General features: G+C 45.9%; 1 protein-coding gene across 1 annotated transcript in view; it reads right to left on the bottom strand.

The window, feature by feature from the left end:
* Nucleotides 1-5026: 5026 nt before the first annotated feature.
* The window catches only part of LOC140218564 (uncharacterized), a 96142-nt gene continuing 78413 nt past the window's right edge, over nt 5027-22755 (bottom strand). Inside the window, exon 3 of the mRNA XM_072288351.1 lies at nt 5027-5254. Coding sequence (XP_072144452.1) covers nt 5027-5254 — 228 coding nt within the window. The remainder of the gene's footprint in view (nt 5255-22755) is intronic.

The following is a 22755-nucleotide window of genomic DNA, read 5'->3' as shown; positions in this document are numbered from 1 at the left end:
TGCGGTGTAATTTCGTGATGCTTGCTCGTGAGCATATCTCATGTAATCTAATCCTCAAACTGGAGCAGTTCGAAGCATGATGCTCCCGGCTACGTCCTTTCATTTATAAAAAAAATGCACTGTGCCAAAATAAGCACTAAACGAATAAAAAAGAAGCACTTCACTGCCCACAAACACTAACGCGCATTTGCCACAAGCAATCTGTCTCCCTCGGCCAAACAAGCTGGATATATAGAGGGAAATTGGATAGATCCGGAGCCAGAAAAGTAATGAGGAGAATACAAAGAAAGAGAACGATCGCGTTTGTAATCACACATTCATATGTTTCTTCTTGAACAAGCTTCCCGCCGCTCAGTCGCCGTCCAATTCCCACGATTACTTTCGGCACAGAAATGAGCAGTTTTAATCATGGCATTTGTGCATCTGGGTCCCGTTCTCGTAAATGATCTTTGCACGACGGCTGATGCGCACGCAACGTAATTTTCCAAATAATGTCAAGGTTTAGGCCCCTTATTCGCAGTATGGCACCCATGTATCTGGGTCAAGCTGTTTGCAAGCCTCTTCCCATGTTTATTGACGTTCTTTTGTTTCTTTCATTTTTTTTTATGCAAGGGCCTTCGAATGCGTGCCATATACGCATGGACATTTGTCGAAGAAGACGTGAATTTGAGTTCAGAAATTTGTATTTTCGGCATTGGTTCACAGTGTGTCTTCGAGCTGTACAATACGTACACGTAATTTAGCTCAGCCTCTAATAAAAGTATTTTGAGGGTAGTGTAGCTTACTTTTTTTTTTTTTGGAGTGAATGCATGTTTCGTTGTATTTGAGTGGTGTGAAAAAAAAAGGTTTTGGTCACCTTTTTCACTTCTTACTTTAATATTTTTATTCTTTTCATTTTTTTCCTTTGTTTTCGACGCCTCTGATGATTATCGCCTGCACAAAGGAAACATTTTTGGGTGGTCCAGTGCACTAGCACCGCCTCCCGCCTCTTCACCCTTCCCCCCCTCCCCCTGTTTTCCGTGAATAAAATTTAGTTGAAGTCCGGCGTTTGTGTTGTCCTTCTCTTCTCGTCCGCGTTCAATTGTGCGCTGGAACGATTTTTCATAATGCCTATCACAACCAACTTGCCTAGCTGTCCATACTTAGCTCCCGTATAGCATTTTTTCACGGTGCAACTTTAGATTCTCTGTTGCAGTGTGCCCTACGACTAATATATTTCACTGGTACTCTTACTCCGTCAGTGCTTTGCTGTTACGTGGGTTCAGTTCCACCTGGAAGCCTTGTGGTACGTTCTTGTATCGCCAAGAACGAGCTTCTTCATGCCGACAACAGAAACCATTAAGTACAAGGCGGAGACATGCCAGAGGCAGAGAAGTCGTATCGAGCACTCCCAAATCTACTCGCCTTTCGTAGTCGGAAAGGGTTTGGTACAAGCTGCGTCTCCGTGCTTTTATGGTGGCTTTGAGAATCTCACCTCGTTCGACCTTGGCAAAATATAAACGAGTTTGAAAACGACAATATGATCGAGAAGCACATCCACAGTTTCTGTGAGAAGAGGTGGGGGGCCGTCTAATTCGATCGATTTCCGCGCATTTCATCATCGCTGACTATAAGCCGATTGCTTGCCCCCATTGCATCATTCACGACGGGCCACGTTGGCTCCAGTGGTATCGATAGCGAATGGAATACGTAGTTGCGAGTTGTGAAATAGTCTAACGAGGCATGTAGCTCTCGTTTACAGGAGCTGGCTTCGAGTGCGATGGGTTGCTTTTCATGTTTTGAGCACGGAAGAAACCAAATTACACGAACGTCGATAGTTGGCACAGTATGAAATCGTGCAAAGTTATTCTCTTGAAGCCTCGCACATATTACAATAAGGGTTCTGGGAGGTTTTGAGCAGCTTTGTTTCCTTTAGTAGGGGCAAATGGAGAGGACTCCTTCTATTTGCAAAATATACACTCAATCTATAACGCAAATATGCGCCTTACTACCGCCAAATGAACTGAATTATGTGTGAATTTGACCAGTTATGTCCATGTATTGAATTTGGTAAGCATAGCCGGTAATACTAGCTAGACATAAAATTCTTGCTAACTCATATTCTTATGGCAACACCATGGTGTGCAGTAATAATTACTGCGTCGTAGCAAGGTACCCTTGTGAAAGAAATTCTGTGCACGTAAATGCAAATGTTTATATTGCTCAGCCGTGTTTTTATGCTAAAGATGAATCCGGGTCAGTTTCATATGCAATTAAATTGTTCGTGAACTTTTCTTTCATCCTAGCATTAATAACAGTGCTCACGGCACTAGTAGAACCGTGTATATAATAGGAAATTGAAGCACGGATGTTCAATAAATTTTTTTTATGCTTAAGCATTTCTATGCTTACCCAACGAGGAAACCGTCCGTCCGTTCATCCCAACGCCCGTCCTAAGACGATCGCTTTCAGGATAGAGCCTGCGGCAGCGAGCGTCTTTACCTTCGTGCTGCCTGTCGCTTCAACACAAACGAAGCGGCGAAAACACAGCGCTCACGAAGCTCCCAGCACACACCAAACCCTGCCCCTTTCGTAAATCGAAAGTGACTGTGGTGTTGGGCTGCTAAGCACGAGGTCGAGGGGTTAAATGCCGGCCTTGGAGGTGGCAGTTCAATGGGGGAGGAATACCAAAACACCCGCCCATTTAAATTTACGCGCTCATTAAAGAACACCAGGTGCATGGTCCAAATTTCCGGAGTCCCTCCACTACGGCGAGCCTCATAATCAGATCTTGGTTCTGGCACGTAAAACCCCAAAAATTTATTCAACACGAAGCGGTGAAAACACAGCGCCCGGAGCTATCAGCAGCCGGCGATCTATGTCCGCGTGGCAGATCGCTTTCGAGATACAGTCCGGAAGGACATGCCATACGCCGCCGCCGCTAGAGTACGTTTGATCACGGTTCATACTTGTTCAACGCGGATAGATCAGGCGCTGTTTTTCATTTTGTTTTGTAATTTTCTTTTTTTGTACCTATTACAATCAATGCTTATGTTACTTTCTTATGAAGCTGTGCAACATTGATGTACCCCCCCCCCCCCCCCCTTATGTAATGCCTTCGGGCCCTTAAGGTTGAATAAATGAAATAAGTGAAATAAAACAGAGAGATAACGGCTTACGAGCATAATGATGGGAACGCCACTAGCACACCTGGCGCTGCTACTTGCAGTACTTTGCTTGGGTTATCAATGTGCCTAACGCCGCCGTCCGTACCTGTTCCTGTCGCCGCAGCGCTGTCGTTTGTATTGATTAGAGCCTGTTTCATAACATTGATAATGACACCGGACTGCGAGGAAATGAGCTGGTGGCACAACGCTACGCTCATTTATACAACTCCCAGAGGACATTTGCGTGAACTTTTACACCGTAAGCTGTTATGGGCCCATCCAATACCCGTTTCTGTCGGCGATGTTGTCCGCCGTCACCGGTGTCCGGTGTCCGTCGCAGCTATCGCATAGCGCACGAGAAGTCACGCGATGTCATAGGCGCGCCGCGTAGCGTCGGTGAGTGCTCACTTTGCATTTCAGTAACATATTGTAGTGCGTATAAAACCACACTTATCGAAGCAATTCGCGTTTGAATGTGTCACGCATGCGCCTACTTAATTTTCACATTGGGGCGACGCATCCTTTAAAAGGAAGGAAAATGCCGCACCTGTGGTGCGGCAAGGACAATGACGAAAAGAAGACATGTCATCATTTAGAGGAAGCGTGTCGAACAAGAAGAGGTGACTAGCACGCGGTATTAAACAGTCCGTTCTGGTAAATTTTACTGCGGACTGAGTGCTTTGGACCTTCAAGTTTCCACTTGCATCGTATCATGACATGTATCAAGGGATGTGACACTCTTGCTGCCTGCGTTACATCTTCGCAACGCGTTATGGAACCTCCTCGCAAGGTACGAACCGCTGCTGAAGAAGCGACTCTTAGACTCTCTTACACGCGCGGCTGCAACCAGGCAACGTCGGGCTCAACAGACCACTCTGCAGAGAGCAGCACAAGCCGCAGGCCGCCGTCGACGCCGGGCGGACAGTTTAAGGAGTCGGTGTCGCAGAAAATCCGGCGTCAAACGTCGTTTCTGCAAAAAGATTTTCGGGCCACGTATACCCAGGCCTTCCATGTAACGCAAGGAATTAACTGAAATAATTGAATTTCTCAATCTAAAATACGCAGAAAAATTTAAAACTACGACTTACACACAACCTGCAGACATGATAGCTTTCGGATTGTAATTTGACTATACGAGAAAACCTAATTCTGTTACGCGAAAACTAAAACAAAAGCCTTCACACACAAAAACCGGCCGCGGCGTTCACAGACTTGCCGCGGCGTCCGCTATTTTGCATGCGCCGGCGCGATGGGCATCTTGGGGGCCACGGAACGGCGCGACCGGTTCCTTGCAATACCTCTAGCTGGTGCTCGCCTCCGCCGCAATGCGGCCCCCGCAAGAGGCCGTGCTTCTACCACAAAGCTCGCCTTCGTGCATAGGGTTCGCGGCTAGCGTTTCCCAGTAAAGATTAAGGTTACATGCGCTCCAGTTGCCGGGAAGCGTGATAAGCAGTCAGGGATCTTTGAATGCTATCGCGTTCCACTCTGAAAGGCGAAGCTTACATGTTCTCTAATTTCTTTATGAATATTATGCTGTTTGTTCATTATTATTATGAGGCATATTATTATCTGTGTACGTTAAGCATGCACTAAATCGCTATGCTGATAGCAAAAATTGGAATGACTTTATTTCCCAAAACACGCGCTGCTTATCTAGGTATGAACAGGGGGTAGCATGGACTTGATACGGTTACAACACTTTTGCCAGCTTTAGCTGTTTTGAACTCTACTCGTCCTGTCTGGTTTCTTGAATATTCGCTTAACCAGGTTTTTTTGAACTGTACTCCTCCTGTCTGGTTTCTTGAATATTCGTATAACTAGGTCTTAACGTTTCGCGAGTTGACTGCAATGGACCATGTCCGAGCTTTCGGGGTAGAATATCACCCGGTTATGTTTAATGTACCGCCATCCTGGTGGCTCACGTCAAGATGGTCTTCCAGTTTCTGGTCGTCCTCCTGTTGGCGGTCGGGAACAGCTGCAATTTTTCGGGCCACCTGGTAAGCGTCGCAAATCTCCAGTGCAGTATCAGCCATGGGATTGGGCTCATCAAGCCGTCCTGGGATCATTAGCAATGGATGCGCCCTTCTGGTTTGCTGGGTATCTGGGCACTGAGGTGAAACAAGTTGGTCAGCATGCACAAGACGCTATTCTTTATTCACTTGCACCATATATGCGACGGCCGTGACACGGCGCGTGGCGATGCCCGCTACGACGATCGCCCTGACGAGTGCCTTTTCCGCGCACAAAGTCGCCTGCTACGAACTCAAACCACTGTGACCTTGAGCGGGTGAAGGTAAGCTGGCACGATTCTGTGTTCAAGTTCATTTCGCTACTCTGCTCCGGGTACAGTAGGCTGATACGTATTCTCGGGATCTACATCACAAACAACTGAGCTGGCTGGACTCCTGTCAATGCACAATGCTTGTCTTGCCTACGAGAACAATAACTGATTGACGCAGAGCTACATCGACTTGCAATGATTCCTCTGGCCCCCGATTTACTTCATCAGACTTTTCTTGATGGTTTCCGCAAGATATTTCGCCACCCCATTTTAAGCCGGATGATAAGGTGGAAAAGTGAGGTGGCGCGTGCCATACGAGGCATTGAATGTCCATAACTGAGCATAAGTGGACTGCGGACTATTGTCTGCAATAGCAGCTGTGGTCCGAAACTGGCAATTATGATTTGCAGCTTTTGCATAGTTGGTTCCGTTGCAGTTGTCTTCATGCACAAGAATTCTGCCCATTTGGAATACGTATACGTATTCCAAAAAGTTGAAAAAGACAACAAGAATTCTTGTCGCAACTACAGAAATTTCTGTTGTACGACAGAAGTTCCTGATGTTCCTGTAGTTGCGACAGACATTTCTGACGTTACGACAGAAATTCGGATGTCGCAACAGAAACATTCTGTCGCGAAGACCAAGAGTTCTGAAGTCGCAACAGAAACGTTCTGTCGCGTCAACAAGAGTTCTGAAGTCGTTACAACAGCTTTCTATCGTGACAGCGATTCTGACGTTACGACAGAAATTCTGTCGTCGCAACAGAAAGATTCTGTCGCGACGACGAAGAGTTCTGAAGTCGCAACAGAAACTTTCGGTCACGACAACAAGAGTTCTGTAGTCACAACAGCTTTCTATCGTGACAGCGATTCTGACGTTACGACAGAAATTCTATCGTCGCAACCGAAAGATTCTGTCGCGACGACAAAGAGTTCTGAAGTCGCAACATAAGCGTTCTGTTGTGACAAGAATTCTGTAGTCACAACAGCTTTCTATCGTGACAGCGACTTTGACGTTACGACAGCAATTCCGACGTCGCAACAGAAACACTCGGTTGCGACGGCCAAGAGTTCTGTAGTCGCGACAGAAATGTTCTGTCGCGACCACAAGAGCGTATGAAGTCGCAACAACTTTTTATCCTAACAGCGATTGTGACGTCGCAACAGGAACTCTCTGTCGGGACTACACAAAAATGTGCTACTTTCTGTCGCAGCGACATAAGTTCTGACGCCTCGACAGAAGCGCTTTCCGTAGCGACGCTTTGAAATTGTATGTCAGTTTCGCATAGGTGGTGTACACTGTACTTTTCTCTTGCACTGTATTCAATCGTGCTTCTCTGAAGCCGGCAATGCAGATAGCACCGACACCGGTATTAAAGTCGACGTGGCCAATTGTTATAATTGTGCCTTACGACGAGGCACTAGAAACGCCATACCGGCCTCATCAAAATTATACCATCTGCGGGAATGGCTGCGTATCCGTTTTACTTTATTTGGTAAGATGTGGCACACAGGCCTGTAGACTTACATGTGCCGTTACACTGACACCTTAGTTAATTTCCCAGAAATATTGCATAAGCTTTTGCGAAGCGAAAAGGAAGTATTGGGTTGTTCCTTAAAGTTGCGTGAAAAGCTGTCTCGCTCTGGTCTCATTATTCTGGTACAGCGCTGCCGTGAGAAGCCAGTATGCTGTCAGAAAGAACACTCATCCACGAATGTTCATGTAGCTATTTTGCATTGAACACACGAATTATATGCGTGCTCGAAAGTGTAAAGAACGAGCGACAACTGTCGAAATTAGCAGTAACAACCCTAACAGCCACCGTTGTCTATTTCTGAATTTCTTATTTAATATGGATATCGTACATCAAAATTGATGTTCTAGCACTCCACGATGTACCTGTCGATGGCAACGCTTTTTCTCTTCTAGAGATGCGGCATTTGACGCGGTGGAGTGATAGCGGAACTTTGCTCTTAAAATGCAAATGTAAACATCAGCGCATCGTACTATTGACACGGCCAAAATGTACACTCGAAAGACACGTTAGGAGTGGTGCAGTTAACCAACTGGCGCAGATATAGATGGGCCAAACCTAGTCCTCCAGAGCGGACGCGGTGAAACAGATTGGTGCGTCGTGTCCGCTCCCAAGTGCTTCCCCACACAAAAACCGCAAATACACGGTGCAGCTTCTGCACATTAACGCGAGAACAATGAATTGCTTGCAAGACATACCACAGCTTGGTTACAAAAAAAAGGTTACAAATTGTGGCACGCGCGAAAATAGACCAGCTGAAGCCTTTGAGCCTGTCGGCCTTCTCACGCATTTCAGCAACTTGGCATTTCCAATATGGCTCACTGTCGCGATAATTCTCCAGCGGCACTCCTAAATATTTTACTGGGGTTGCTGTCCAAGTCATGTTTGCGAAATTCGTTGGGGTTAAGGGCCAGTCGCCGTTAACCGATTTATGTTTTTTCGTGACACGAATGACCCCTTTTTGCGAACTGTGTGTCAGGTTAGGTTGGGCAGGGTTTTGCCAAATTTGGTTGTTAGTTCGGAGAGTATGCAAGGGAGCATTTTTGGCTTCCTTAAAGAGGTGTACATGGCATGTCGCGTCTTGCAAGTGCGATTTTCGTTTGAATATTTGTCAGTGGTGTCGCGAAAGAAACTTTATAAGGACCTGTGTGAGGTCTTTCTTCCGGTACCGTTGTACAGGTCGTTGTACTGTGCAGGTCCATGGCAGTCAGTTCTAAAACGTGTGAAAAGAATGACTGTGCCAGGCGGAGTTAAAAGTTTCTTCTTTAAGCTCCATACGAACACTCTTGAAGTCAAGACGTATTTGGAAGCGAAGGGTTTCTTTGTGCCTTGGGGAAATCATTGTTTCATATGCCGGAAGCCGGAAACTATCGAACATGTTTTCTTAGATTGTTGGGAAGCCCTTTTCTTTTGGGACATTCTCCAACGCACGATTAAAAAAGACTTACCGGTTGATGCTTTCGGAATTAGATTTCTACCCGTCGAGAGTGAAGACGGGGTTCCTTTTGACATGATTATGATATTGGGCCTGTACAGTATTTGGCGATCCAGGATGGCGGTCAGCCACGCAGACATTGATGCCAGGCCGATAAGACAGTATTTTTGTGAATCTGTTAGCAGAGCTATTGAAGGATACAAGATACAAGACCCAGTGCCTGAGTGGCTTCCAAGAATGGAAGCTTTGCTACACATGCGTGAATTTTAATCTCATCACGTAACCCCAAGTGAGGGTGACGTATTTTTAGCATACGTGTTGTGTTCTTCGCGCGGACTGATTTTGTAAACTGACGTGTTGAAGTCGGCAATAAAGAAAAAAAAAAAAAAAAAAAAGGAGTGGTGCAGTGGTAAGATGCCGGGTTCGGAATCGTGAGGTTGCAAGTTCGAATCCTCGGCAGGGGCGTTTTTTTTTAAATTTTTTTTCTTAGTTTTATATTTTTCTTTTTTGTACTAACAAATTTACATAGCCTTAAGGAGGTCTCTGTCAATATTCAATTAAGTATTGATCAAGAACTACAGAACTCTCTACTACAGGACGTCACACTACAGACAACAGAACTACAGAAACAACATCCCAAAATACGACAGACTGAAATTTCCTGTTGTGTTTTTCAACTGGGATATACATCACGACTAGCAATCAACATGAGTTTGCAAAAACAGACTCCCAGTGCATTCTTCCTCATCGTTTCCTTGCGCCGGCCCATGGTATAAAAGCTACTAGGGGCGGCGTATCTTTCGCAAAATGGCAAGCCGTACTGCTCTGGCCAGTTTTTGCTATGTCGAAAGCTTGCTGAAGCCGCCACACATGGCTCCTAGCAAGCATTTTCATTCTAGTCACGCCTGAATGTCTGTCTTGCAACATTAAAACGCGAGAAAGAGGTGCATGTGGTAGAATGACACGATTACGTCATGTCACACGTTCGTCCTCTGTAGATATTTCGTAGCGTTTAGTAAAATATGGTGCTAAATAATTATCGACCACTTTTGATGGTTATCCATTTACAGTGAAGAAGTGGACCTTCGACAGGACAGGGCCCTTCTTTGTTGCTTTGCGAATGCATTCAGTTGATAGCGGCTGTTCATGCGTTGAAGAGCAAAAATTGCATGTAGTCACTGACGTCAGCTTCGTTCTTTAGCGAAAGCTTTGATAAGGCGTCTCTAATATCTAGAGCTTTTTCTTTTCTACGTACCAATTTATTTCGGTAAGCCGCTAGCAGCAAGATCCAGCGCTGCATGCATATTCTCCACCACTAAAGGCAGGACGGTGCTGCTTGTCAACCAACGCTTCCACTTCTGTAAGCACCCTTCAGTGTCTTTAGCGCACTGCCACTGCTTATTTCCCTTAAGCAATAGATATAGTGGCCTCAGCTGTATTATGTTACGGTAAAAAGAGCATGTAAAAGTACGCTTATAGTTCGGATTCATTTCTTGCAGTCGGGGCATTCCGAAGAGGTAAAGTTTTCAGTGCACTTCCAAATTCCACTGGTCCTAAAATATTACTTGGATATGCGACATAGTCTTTGAAAAACTTAAATTTTTCCTGATTTAGGCGAACGCTGAGCTCCCAAAATCGAATCACGGCTGCTTCAACATGCTCGAAGCACTCCTTTTAGGACGCTCTGGGGATCAAGATATCATCGAGATAGCAGGCAACGCCTTTCAGGATTTTCGATACTTGATCCATCACCGACTGAAATATGACTCGGGCGGTGCAAATGCCGTATGGCATGCGAAGGCACTGAAATAAGCTGATGTGTGCGCTACGCGTTAACAGCTTCCGAGAGTCTGGGTGCATTTCTACGTGTTGGTACGGAGTGGTCAAGCCCAATACAGGGAAGACCTTGCCTTCCGCAATTAGTGCAAATATGTATTTTACTAAAGGTAACGGATAATGCGCCGTCATTATGCAAGGATTTAAGGCGATTTTGAAGTGTCCACAAAGCGTCAATCACCTAATTGACTGCCTTAGAGACAACGACGATGGGACTTGCCCTGCTTGCGAAGTGGTTATGGGCTACTACTAAGAACGAAGTCGCGACATCAAATCCTGGCAACAGCGGCCGCATTTCAATGAAGGCGTGATGCGAAAACACCCGTGCACCTAGATTTAGGTGCACCATAACGTCTCCAGCTGGTCTAAACATCCGGAGCACCCCCCCCCCCCCCCCCCCCCCCCCCCCATAAAGCATGCCTCATAAAGAAATCGTGGTTTTGGCGCGTAAAACCCCATAATTTTAAAACAAATAAGACGACCATTGGTGTAGCGTAGTCGCCTCGGACGACAGGAACCAGGGCACCATTGCATTCAAGCTTTCAAATTTCTTATTTGACTGCTTCTCGCAGAGAGAAGGCAACTCGTCAAGCCTTGCAAAACACTGACATTGTCTGACATCTTCCCCAAGGACCAGCTATGATTTATGTTGCTTTTTTAGCCCTAACTCTGTCGAAAAGATGTCACTATACTTGCGCAGCAGCTCTTCCAACCCTTCCGTCTGCCTGTACAGTGAACACGCTTTACCAGCCAAGCTTCAGTTGTGCAAGCCAGTCACGGCTATGTACAAGCGGCTGCCCTCCAGGTACAACCATGACAAGCAACGTTTTATGCTGTCCTTGGTAGACTACAGACATTTCCGCTTGCCCAACAATCTCTAGTGGCGCACCTCCGTGCGTTCTACGTTGCAGTCCTGTTTTGATTGGTGGATGCAAAGCAAGTGGTAGCGACTAAAATACGTCCTCGCTAATGACTGAGGCAACGACTCTTGTGTCTACCTGCACATTAACCGGTGTACGCCCGAGTCAGATAACAGGTAATTTTGCAATAATGACGCATTTCATTTCTATACAGACATTCCACGCCATCGTGTTGTTCCGCACATCGGTAACGAGACTTGCCAGCTGCAAAACCGAGGTCCTTCCCTTTTGTTTATGTTGACCCTTCTGAATTACGTGGACACCTTCCTTGAGCAGAGTCCTGTCAGAGGTCGGGCCTTTCGATTCTTTCTCAGCCAGTTCCGCGCTTCTTACTAGGTCGCACGTGGTCTGAAGCGTTACCTCATTTTTCTTCAGCATGGTGGCTTGAAATGAAGCCTCGCTGTAGCCATTCACGAACCTGTCTCGAAGAGCATCGTCCATGATCGTGCCAAAGTCGAATATTGCTGTCATAGAGCGTAGTTATACCGCAAATGCGGACGCTGTCTCCTCTTCCATCTGGTAGCAGTTAATAAACTTAAAAATTACAGTGAAACTTTGATTTCCGCATTGCTGTGTTCTTACAGAACTTCGACCATTTCATAGAATGACTTCGATGAAATGATGATGAATGACTTATGGCTTCGCAAGTAGCAGCAGGTCCTTTAGCGTCTTGTAGGTGCGTTTACCAATAACTGTTATAGAGGCAGATTTTTTCAGGTGGTCATCCTTGTTTTGTGTGACCTTCCTGCAGTAGACTCCGAATCTTTCAACATAACACATGAAATCTTCTTTGCCGCCGTCGGCGTAAGAAGCAAAATCCAAAAGCTTTGTCATTCTGCTTATTACTACGTGATCTCGGCCTAACCTTTGAGTCCTAACCTCGTCGCCACTTGTAGTGGCGTCCATTGAAACTCTACGCTGATAGAAGGCAAAGAAATGGCTTTATTTCCAAAAAAGCGCTGCTGATCTAGGTATAAACAGAGAGTATGGCACGGACATCATACTGTCACAACAGGTGTGCCTAATTGTATTCGATGGATTAGACATTATGGGAGTGAAATCCTGCTGTAATAAAGGTGCGTAAAATTGGTTTTATGCGAGGCTTGTTAAGCTTGAGCTACACGTTTTATATTTTTCTCCTCCCGGCGGGCGCATTGTTCTGAATAGCTGTAAAAAAAATAAAAGAAAGTAAACGTATGGGAACCGTAATACAAACTCATGGCGCCGAGGTAATGAATTTTGACGGCATACACATGCCACAGCCCATTGCTCACAGATAGCACGCACGCGCTTCCCAATACTGGCCCATCCTGTACACACCACAGAGAGCGGGGAGCAGATTAGGCAACCAGCGCCACGTTTACTACCTTATGCGACTGCGACGCAAGGTTGCAAACATTTGCAAGCGACGCTCTTTTATGGAAGGTTGCCTGGGCGAACGCGACTGGCCAACGGATATGCTGGCGGACTGCCTTGCTCCACGTATACGTGGGACCCACGCGGAGGCGCGAATAGCTCTAGGGCGCACTGCTGTGCCAGTTAGTGAACGAAGCTATCATCAAGACGTGTAACAATTGGCGCCGTACCGATGTGTTTTATGTGTGGTTGCTTTTACAGGGAGAGTTAGGGAGGTTACGCCTGCCCTGGATTCCTACACTGACAATGTGTCTTGTGCGCACTCACGTGAGCCACCTTGACCGGCGTGGGAATCCATTGTAGTGTAAGGAACACCGACGGTTTCGGCACAGAGAGGATTTAGGTCGGGAAGTCAACATCATCATCAGCCTATTTCATGTGCAGTGCAGGACAAAGGAGTGTCCCTGTGATCTCCATTATCCATGTCCTGCGTCAACTGATTCCAACTTGCGCCTGGAAATTTCGTAATTTCATCACCCTACCTGGTATTCTGCCGTCCTCCACTACACTTCCCTTCTCTTGGTACCCATTCTGTAAATCTAATGGTCCAACGGTTATCTATCCTACGCATTACATGGCTTGCCTATCTACATTTTTTTCTCTTCATGTCAATTAGAATACCGGCTATCCCCGTCTGCTCTCTGATTCACATCACTCTCTTCCTGTCTCTTAACGTTACGCCTACAATTTTTCGTTCCGTCGCTCTTTGCGCGGTCCTTAGCTTGTTTTCAAGTTTCTTTGTCAACATCCAAGTTTCGCCCTCATACGTTGGCACCGGTAAAATGCATTGATTGTATACACTTTTGTTTTCAATGATAGTGGTAAACTTCCACACATGATCTGGCAATGCCTTTTTTTTATGGGTATTACTTGCCAAAGCCACGATCTGATTAAGAAGCAAGCAGTAGTGGAGGACTCCGGAAATTTGTACCACCTGGAGTTCTTTAACGTGCACCTAAATGTAAGTATACGGGTGCTTAAATTTCGCCTTTTGCCCCCAACTAAATGCGGCCGCAGTGGCCGGGATTCGATTCCGTGACCTCGTGCTTAGCATCCCAACACCATAGCCACTAAGCAACCACGGCGGGTCTGGTAGTGTCTGCCGTATGCACTGAAACCCATTTTTATTCTTCTGTAAATTTCCTTTCCGTGGTCAGAGTCCCCTGTAAGTAATTGACTTTGATGAACGTACTCCTTCAAACACTCTAAGGCTGACTGGCGATCTTGAACTTTTGTTCCCTCGTCAGGCTATTGAGCATTACCTATGACTTCGGCATGTTAATCTTTAACACAACTCTTAAAATTTCTCTGCTAAGAACCTCAATCGTTTGTTGCACTTTATCCTCAATGTTGCCGAACAGGACAACGTCATCTGCAAACCGGTGGTTTCTGACATATTCGCCTCCCAGTTTAATCCCAGTTTAATCCAAGTTTAATAGCTTGAATACTTCGAAGGATGCAGTGAATACCATTTGAAGAGATTCTTTCTACTTGCCCAACCCATTTCTTTATACGTATCTTTCTACTTTTATTTTAGAGAACCAAGGTAGCTGCGGAGTCTTTGTAGATATTTTCCAATATATTCACATATGCCTCCTGTACTCCTTGATTAAATGATGCTTCTATGACTGCTCGTATGTCTAATGAATTAAATGCATTTTCACCGGGTCAGGAAGTGTTCACTCGCCATTCAAAGGCAAGATGAGCGTGTGTTCCGAGGATCCTTACTGCCAGCGTTCGGTAATAGATGGACAGCGTTCAAATGTCACAGCGCTGAATTTCCGCTATATTTTACGAGTGATTTTCGCTTGTTAGTCTTTTATTACCTTCAGTGTGTTTTGGCTGTATTGCTTTATCCTGTGTTTGTATTTATTTCTGTGGGACGTACGACTGATATGAGTTTGTAGCCCTCTTCATTATCATATCTTATGTTTTATTAAGGGAGAGGATTCCATTTAACTGTGGTCAAAAATAATTGCGGAAGAACTCATCTCACGATCAATGTCGACCTTAGCTCAGTTAGTATTCAAGCAATATAGTGACACGCCGTACCGACACCGTCCAAACGCGTCATGTATGAGACATGTATGCAGTCGGGCCCCTCGCTCGCGCATCGCTCGGGAGACGCTGCGCCAACTTGCGGGACCTTAGAAATTGCCGCGCGTGCGTGTGTCTAAATATACATGACGCTGCTGCAGATTCTGCCCAGGCCCGGGTAAAATTTGATGGCTTTTTGCAAAACCGACAAAGGTTCGTTGCAATGACAACACCAGGACATACTGGCTGGCACATACCGATTGACCGTACCTGGCGTTCAAGGGGTTCATTGAAGAGCGGTACCTACATAGTGCCGAATACCCCGTGACCTAAATCAGAGTGGAAGGGGTTCATTGAACAGTGGCGCATACCCACTGCAACGTACTCAGTGATCCAGGTACGTATCGAACGTGGTTCGCTCAGAACTGCCGCCCAATGCTCTAACTCAATGTTCAATGTTTGAATAGTCGGATAACTGCATTGACTGACATATTTGTACATTTGTATTTGTACATTTGTAATACTTGTATTTGGACTGTGTACATATTTGATGATTAGTGTACCAAGGCTCCATTTACAAAACTAGAAAGTGCTCACAGGACTGGAAATATTTAGGTCGAAGCATTAAGGGCTACGAAACAGGACCCCGTTGGAGCGACCACTCGTTCTGTACCAGGCGTGAGAGGGTATGCACAGTTGGCGCTGTCACGATACGGTTATCGTAGATGCTTGAATACCACTTTGTGTCTATATGTAACTAGATCATGTAAAAAAATTTCGTGCTAATACAAGTCTTTCTTTAAGCTTCATTAGCGTCTGCTCCCTTTCAACAGAAGACACACGAGAACCTATAGTCGCTAACTTTTGTGGCAGTATCCCCACTTGAGTGGTGTTCAAGTGGAGAGTATTCCAAGCGGGGAAGTGCTGCCCATTTGGTCGAGAGAGGAAAAAAAGAGAACCAAACATTTACTATGAGCATATTATAGGCTTGGAACGGCATCACTTCGAATGTCCTTATGTTGGTGCGTATGACACTGGTCTGATGACGATAAAGCTTATCGCATTAGCACGTAACATATTGTGTGCGCATGGGCAAAGGGAATTACTATATTAATTTGGTAACCTTGTCCGTTCTCTACACTTTACTTTTGCATTACTTGTACGCGTGTGCATAAGCAGTCGTTTGACATCATCAATATTATCGCACATTGCGACCAAGCATGAGGAACGTGTTTTATTACCGCTTTGTCGCACTGCCTCACGGAGAAAACTGTGCAAAAGCTGCGCCTAATAATGTCTGTTCATAAAACACATAACAGAAAACAGCGTCAAACAAAATTGAGTGTTCAGGACAAGTAACTGTCTTTTACACCCGTAATCAAATGTAAGCGGAGGAGGGATTGCGCGAACAAATAAGATTTCACGCGCGTTGTCATGTATCGTGGATGCAATGACTGCAGTTCAGACCTGTCATTGCAATCATCACCGTATATTGACCGTTCCATGCTGGCAGTATTAGTTGCCAAGAAATTCCGTTGCTTCGCAAAACCCCTGTCCCATATACTTTAACTACGGGTGTGCGTTACCATAACGACAGTTCCATCACCAGCCCCAATATTCACATCAACTACTTTTGCTAATGAGGCAGTTTGCTAAGAACGAAATGAAGCATCGTCACTGTCAAGCTGTTCTGAACTGTAACTCGTAACGAGTCGATAGTCTGCCTTTTTGCACAATCGATCTACCCCCCGACACCTCTTTCCAGAGCATCTGGATCACGGCAGCGCAGCGCAAACACTTCGTCGAGCGTTGCGCTAAAAGACGCTTCCTCGCGAGGTAAACAGCGCGCTAGCCGTCATACTCCGTTAGCTGGCCACAACTTTCCAGACGCCATGCCGGCGTGGCTGACGGAGGTAGGAGACGGGACGTCCCCCCAGGCAGGCCGCTTATACGGGCCTGTTCGTTCCAAAGGGCTAATTGGGGAAAGGCAGCACAAAGAGAAAGAAGGAAGCAGGAAGCGAGGCATGCGAAGGAAAGGAGGCTTCTGCGCATAAATAGAGAGCGGAGCCAAAGGGATAGGCATCTGAAGCTTGCGCTATATGTCGGCTAGCGCACGGGCAGCCGGTCGCACCCAGCCGCCTTCACCGGGTCCGAGGTATGAAGAGAGTGTGAAGGGGAAAACAGTGGCAGGCTTTGAGAGGAAGCTGCCGTCACGATTAATTAAGCACCGAACAGGGCTCCAGTCATAAGCACAACAGAGGCAGCCGTCTCTACTGTAGCCGTTCAGCGCTTGTGTCTGGCGAGCGAATGCGGCGATGGGGCTCGGATGGCGACTTGACTGCAGCGCTTCTAACGTGCTGACACACAGTGACGTAGGTTCAGTGAGAGCGCTATAGGGAAACATGACGCTCTATTTGTGTTCTATGTGGACTGAATATTTGCTAGAGAAGCGGCATGCGGCTTTATAGTCGGTGGCGCTTTCAGGCCTGTATTACAAAATTATCAAATTGCTTCCACTTGATTACAAGCCAACCTTATTGTGCGCTGAAAATTTTAGCGTGCACAATGTACCATTCAGAGAAATTAAAGGAGGTGGTGAGAATGACTGAAAGATGTAAAAAGAATATGACCGCATTCATTCTCTGATACCTGTGAGTCTGTTAGCCATGCATACAATGTTAGAGGATTCTTAGGCTACTTTTGTGTTCCTGCTCATAGATGTGTGCACCCCTACCTTCTACCGAGAATGTTTTGTTGATTTGGGCTTTCAGACTCTACAGAAGGCTAACGTTCAAGAACGCCCGTTCACGCGCTTCCGTGATAGAACATGCCCTAAATACCAGCGTTATTCACGTTGCACGGGAGCACAAGTGAGAGGAGGGTGCATGAGGGAAAGCGTCCTTGCCGGGCTTAGTGAATAATCATGGCCTTGCGGGATTGCGAGGGCGACAGGTCAAGAAAATTTCTCCAGACACTGTGGAACAGTGATGTCGGCAGAGCATTGATACTGTCAGATATGGCTGTTGCTTCTTTTCTTTTAGTCTTCCGAGTGCGAACAATTGAGGGAGGAGCACGGGAGCTGGAGAACCATTGGATGGCAGCGCCGCCTGCGTGAAGGAACGTATCTGAGCAGGCATCCTGAGAAACAAAATGCCCGCCGGCCATGCGGCGTTTTCAGGAAAGTCATCTTACTAGGAACACAGAGCCACTCTTCTGTGTCATCGTATTACTTTATTTGTTTTTCTTTTGGTTCAGAAAAAGGTTTTGCCTACTGAATTGCCTATATCCTCTATTCTCCAAGCTTAAGTCTCGTCTGGATCACCGTACTCGAGATAGTACGGGAGCATTGTACTAGTGCACATTTGCTGAAACGGGCTTTGAGACACATAGCCTGCGGGGATGATAGCTAAAAAGAGTTCATGCAATTGATCTTTCAGACCACGGTCCATATCTTCTTCCTCTGGCCGTTTCTTTTAATTTTACTCTTTAGTTTCGCATTTTCTTCCTTCTTTGTATTGAAGGCAAGAGTACCAGGCTTCCTGGTACGCGATCATGCTTACAGTGAGGAAGAACCATTTTATGTCCTTGATAAATATACTTACATTTTATGAGCAGTTTTCTGCAGAATGTTTGGTAGACACACAAGTCAGAGGAACTAGCACAGTATACTATTTCCTAAGTATTTTAAGAGTGCATTGAGAAATGTTGCCGGAGAAATAAAAAAAGAACCCCGTAATGACAGTCAGTGTGCGAGCGTGAAAGCAGTCATCAGCGCTGAAATAAAGCAAGAATAGTAAAAATTAGCTAGTATGGTTTTAACACAACCTATAACTTATATTATCATTGCTAATCAAGTTTTTTAAGTATATGGGGACAAATCTACTTTCGCAGACGTCCCCCATTTCATTTAGTAGGGCAGAAGGATGTCTTTCCTTTTAATAAGGGTAACTTTGCTGTGACAGATTGTAATGCCATTTATATATCACGTTACAAAATAAAATCGACGCGTTTGTTTTATACACTGCGTTAGACGATTAAACAAAAAGAAATAAACAAGAAAACATTTTCAGCAGTAAACTAGATCACGCCACCAAATGGTATACATGTGCATGTTCTACAAAATTGTTCTAATGGCGGTAGAATTTTTCGCTCTTTTCTATTTCGTTCTTCAAAGAAGTTGTGAGCACTCAGCAAAGCTCGCTCATTTTGCCTGTATCCAATGTGTCTACAAAAGCGCACTGTTACATCAACAAGTTCTCTGTGCTTGTACTACAGTCACACCGTTCACACCCATTCGCAGCCTCGTGACCTGATGAACTTGTTTCGAAATTCGCGTCCTTGGTTTTAGCATAACAAGGAGAAAAAGAATAAGGTTGCCTTAGTAAGATACTTGACTTATTACTTTGTAGACACGGTGATGTAATGCGTCGGTAATGCATCGAAATAACAGCGCCGACACGGCATGTTAATCTTTTAATTAACTGAGTACAACTAAGCAGAGTGTCGAATCGAATAAATTACCTGTTCGGATCGGGTTCCGGTTCAACGCGCTCCCATTTCATACCAGTTGGAAGAAATAAAAAAAAAAGGTCACAGTTTCACCCCAAAATCGAAGCATCGGTTGCGACAGCCAATTATTAGACAACAATGCGAAGTAAGGACAGTAATTTTTTTGGCCGCATGAGCTTGCAAAAATTTGCTTACTAACTAAATTAACAAGCAGGGTCTCACACTCACAAACGCAAACATGAACACATCTTACTCTATGACCCCGTACACTCGTAAAAAATTCACCGACGACTACGATGCTCCCTAATGAGAACTTTGAGCGCAGCTCTATACTTGTTTCCAATCCTGGTGTATTGGCTTATGCTGACAATCTGTCTCGTGCGGCACGTTAGAAACGGAGCGAAATGTGGCGCGACTGCCTCGCTAATCGGGAGATCACGAGAAGCAGCGCGTGGATGACGCGTTGGTTTTATTCACACCAGCCATCGCAGACTTGTTTCCATAAAGACGACGCGCGCTACTCAGGAGCCGTTTCGTAGCCATCGTCGCCGCAAGCCCGTCTTGCGCGGCATTATGCTTTTTGTTTTCATGCTTTCACTATACCCTTCTCCTCCGCTTTCTGCCTTATGGTACCGCTGCACTCTCGTCCTCCGCTTTCCTCCTCGCCCTCTCTTCGCTATCGCCGTCTTTCATTTACCGCTGCGCTTCGATTTCGCTTTCATATTACGCAGTGCTCGTTCGTTCGGTTTCGAGGGACAATGCCGATGCCGACGCTCGTCGCAGGAACGGGCGTCTAGGAGCGGCCCTCTAAAACGCTGGTGCTAACAAGCGCGTCAGCAGCAGCGAGCGAATTTACCTTCGTGCAGCCTCTCGCTTCAACGTGAACTAAGCGGCGAGAACAGAGCGCACACGAAGCTATCTCCCACGGCGCACCTAGACTCCGCCTCAGTCGCTGATCGTTTTCAAAATAGAGCCCGCACGCCCGCGCCCAGCCGCGCCATGCCAGCGGCCGCCAGAATAGAACAACCCTCCATACCCCACCCCGGCACACCCTTCGTCCCCCTGTAACTTGACTAGCGCGCAATGGCAGACGGCGCGCTTTCTTCCCGCTTTCCTTCCTTGCGCGTGCGAGATCGATACACCATCCTCAGCTCAACTTCGCACGCTTTCGTTCACTCGCACCTACAGCATACGGCGCGCAGCAACGATGTTATCGCACTTCGACTGATAGGAACATCACGGTGAAGCTGACGGTGGAAATTCGTCTGGAATGTCCATATAATTGCCTTCGCGCAATAAAATTTATAACGGTTCGCGAACCTGTTCGGCGCAGTCAGTTTTGTCCTGCCCAATGGTAATATGCCACATATTACTATCGAATTGTCCGCATGCGCAAGTTTTATCCATAGGAGGAAGGAACTTACGGATGAAGTACAGAGATACGGGGGAATTCTTATTTACCATTTAAAGGCAGAGGTCATTAGTGTGAATTCCTCTAACGGCGCAAAGTCTTCGTAACTTGCACATCCATTACTAGTTTCCACATTCTTTACAAAGAAGTCAAAAACATAAATCGGCAAAATGAACGCAAATCACTCAGGCTCACTCACAAATTATATTTCTTGCTTAGGGCTGAACCGGACTCAGATTCATCAAGGTTCTACTCTGTAGCGCTCCTTCGGACTCATCCACCCTGTAATTCTACTGATTCGGGCTCCCTCGGACTCACTCATCAAAATTGTACTCAGCTGGGCTTACTTTTACTCATTCAGCAGAATTAGAATCAGGACAGTCTGGCCTACTGACTCACAAGCTATGGCTTTTTTGTGAATTGAACTCATCAGTAGCTTGACAGAGCATCTTACTAGTCTAATATATTGCACACGGAGAGAGACTACAAAGGCTAAATATTTAGAGAAAGGTATGCACAAGATGGGGGTGGTGTTGTAGCGACAGGCAGGCTTAGCCTCGAATTAGCTAGTAATTGCTCCGCCTGAGCATCACAAACATTTCATCATAGGGTTGCGATAGCCAATTATTAGACAGCAATACGAAGTAAGGACAGTAATTTTATTGGCCGCATAAGCTTGCAAAAGTTTTCTTACTAACAAAATTAACAAGCAGGGTCTCACGCGCACAAACGCAAACATGAACACATCTTACTCTATGACACCGCACACTCGTAAAAAATTCACCGACGGCTACGATGCTCCCTAATGAGAACTTTGAGCGCAGCTCTATACTTGTTTCCAATCGTGGTATATTGGCTTACGCTGACAATCTGTCTCGTGTGGCCCGCTAGAAACGGAGCGAAATGTGGCGCGACTGCCTCGCTAATCGGGAGATCACGAGAAGCAGCGCGTGGATGACGCGTTGGTGTTATTCACACCAGCCATCGCAGACTTGTTTTCATAAAGCTACTTATTATCTGTGCATAGCAATGTCCTGCCAGAAACAAATATAGATGACACGACATGACGGCAGTGCTGGGGGTACTTCCCCTAAGCATAAACTAAATGTTCTAAAGTTATCTTTCAAAAATATGAAAATTCTTATTTGTGTGTTTGTGCACCCATGCGTGCGCGTGAGCATGCGACATGGGCGAGTGTTTTTGACAGTTCAGGCTATAACTCGGTTCTTTCTTTCTGTCGCTATGCGTCATGAATGCCTGCTTCGTAAACAAAAGTAGAAGCTGATAAACTTTGCACAAAAAAAAGAAGAAAAACTTGACTTCATGTAGTGCCGCTTCTTAATTACGATTCACGACGGCACCGCAGGCAGCCCGGCTCGCTGTTTTCCTTTGAGTTGTCGCAAATGGCGCCAGGCGCTGACAATTTTCTTAGCCCTTATCGGTCCACAAAATAAACTGTTGTTTTTTTTCTATGACACTACGTGACGTGTAAGTGCAGATGCACAGTTCCAACAGTCACACTGCTGACATCTATATTTACTGTCAATCGCACTGAACGCAAGCACCAAACGCGCAGGAAAGAAAAGGATTACGAGGGAGCACCACGTGACTATCTTGAAGCATAGTCGTAAAATTATGAAAGTAACGCTCACGCGAAATAGGCCCTCACCACGCGAAGCGCAAGCGGTATTTTCTAGCCGCTGAGCGCTAGGACCGCACGCGAGGGATTAGACCGGCGAGTGCGTGACGAGGGTCGATTGTGACGAAAGCGCCAGTAAGAGCCTACCGTGAGCCCAATAATATCTTTAAAAGGCCCGGCAACCGTGCAGGACCTAGACCCCAACAGTAATCGTGCCGCCTGGACCCCAGATAGAAAGTAGTGCCGCGGCGTCAGAGGAGGCTGGCTCGTTTGGGCCTGCTGCTTGGCGTCATGCTCCCTCCTAGCTATATTATTTTTTAATGAAAAAAAAATGATAGACCATCCTGAATAATTTCCAGTACAGCTTTCTGCTGCATAATAGGCGCGACATAAAAGCTTGGTCCAAGCTTGAAAGAAAGACCGCGAAACTCGACACAGTGCGGCGCAACAATGTTCTCATTGATACTTTGGCTCTGAGTATTGTGTTCGAGAAGTTGATCAATTTATATTTACTAATTATGTACTTATGCGAAATACGAGAAAATGGCTGACTTAATCCAAGGGACGGCAAGCAACATTACCTTGGTTCTG

The sequence above is a fragment of the Dermacentor andersoni genome, chromosome 5, assembly GCF_023375885.2.
Source record: "Dermacentor andersoni chromosome 5, qqDerAnde1_hic_scaffold, whole genome shotgun sequence".
NCBI lineage: Eukaryota > Metazoa > Arthropoda > Arachnida > Ixodida > Ixodidae > Dermacentor > Dermacentor andersoni.
Note: the sequence above shows the minus strand (reverse complement) of the source record. Positions and strands in the feature narration are given on the sequence as shown.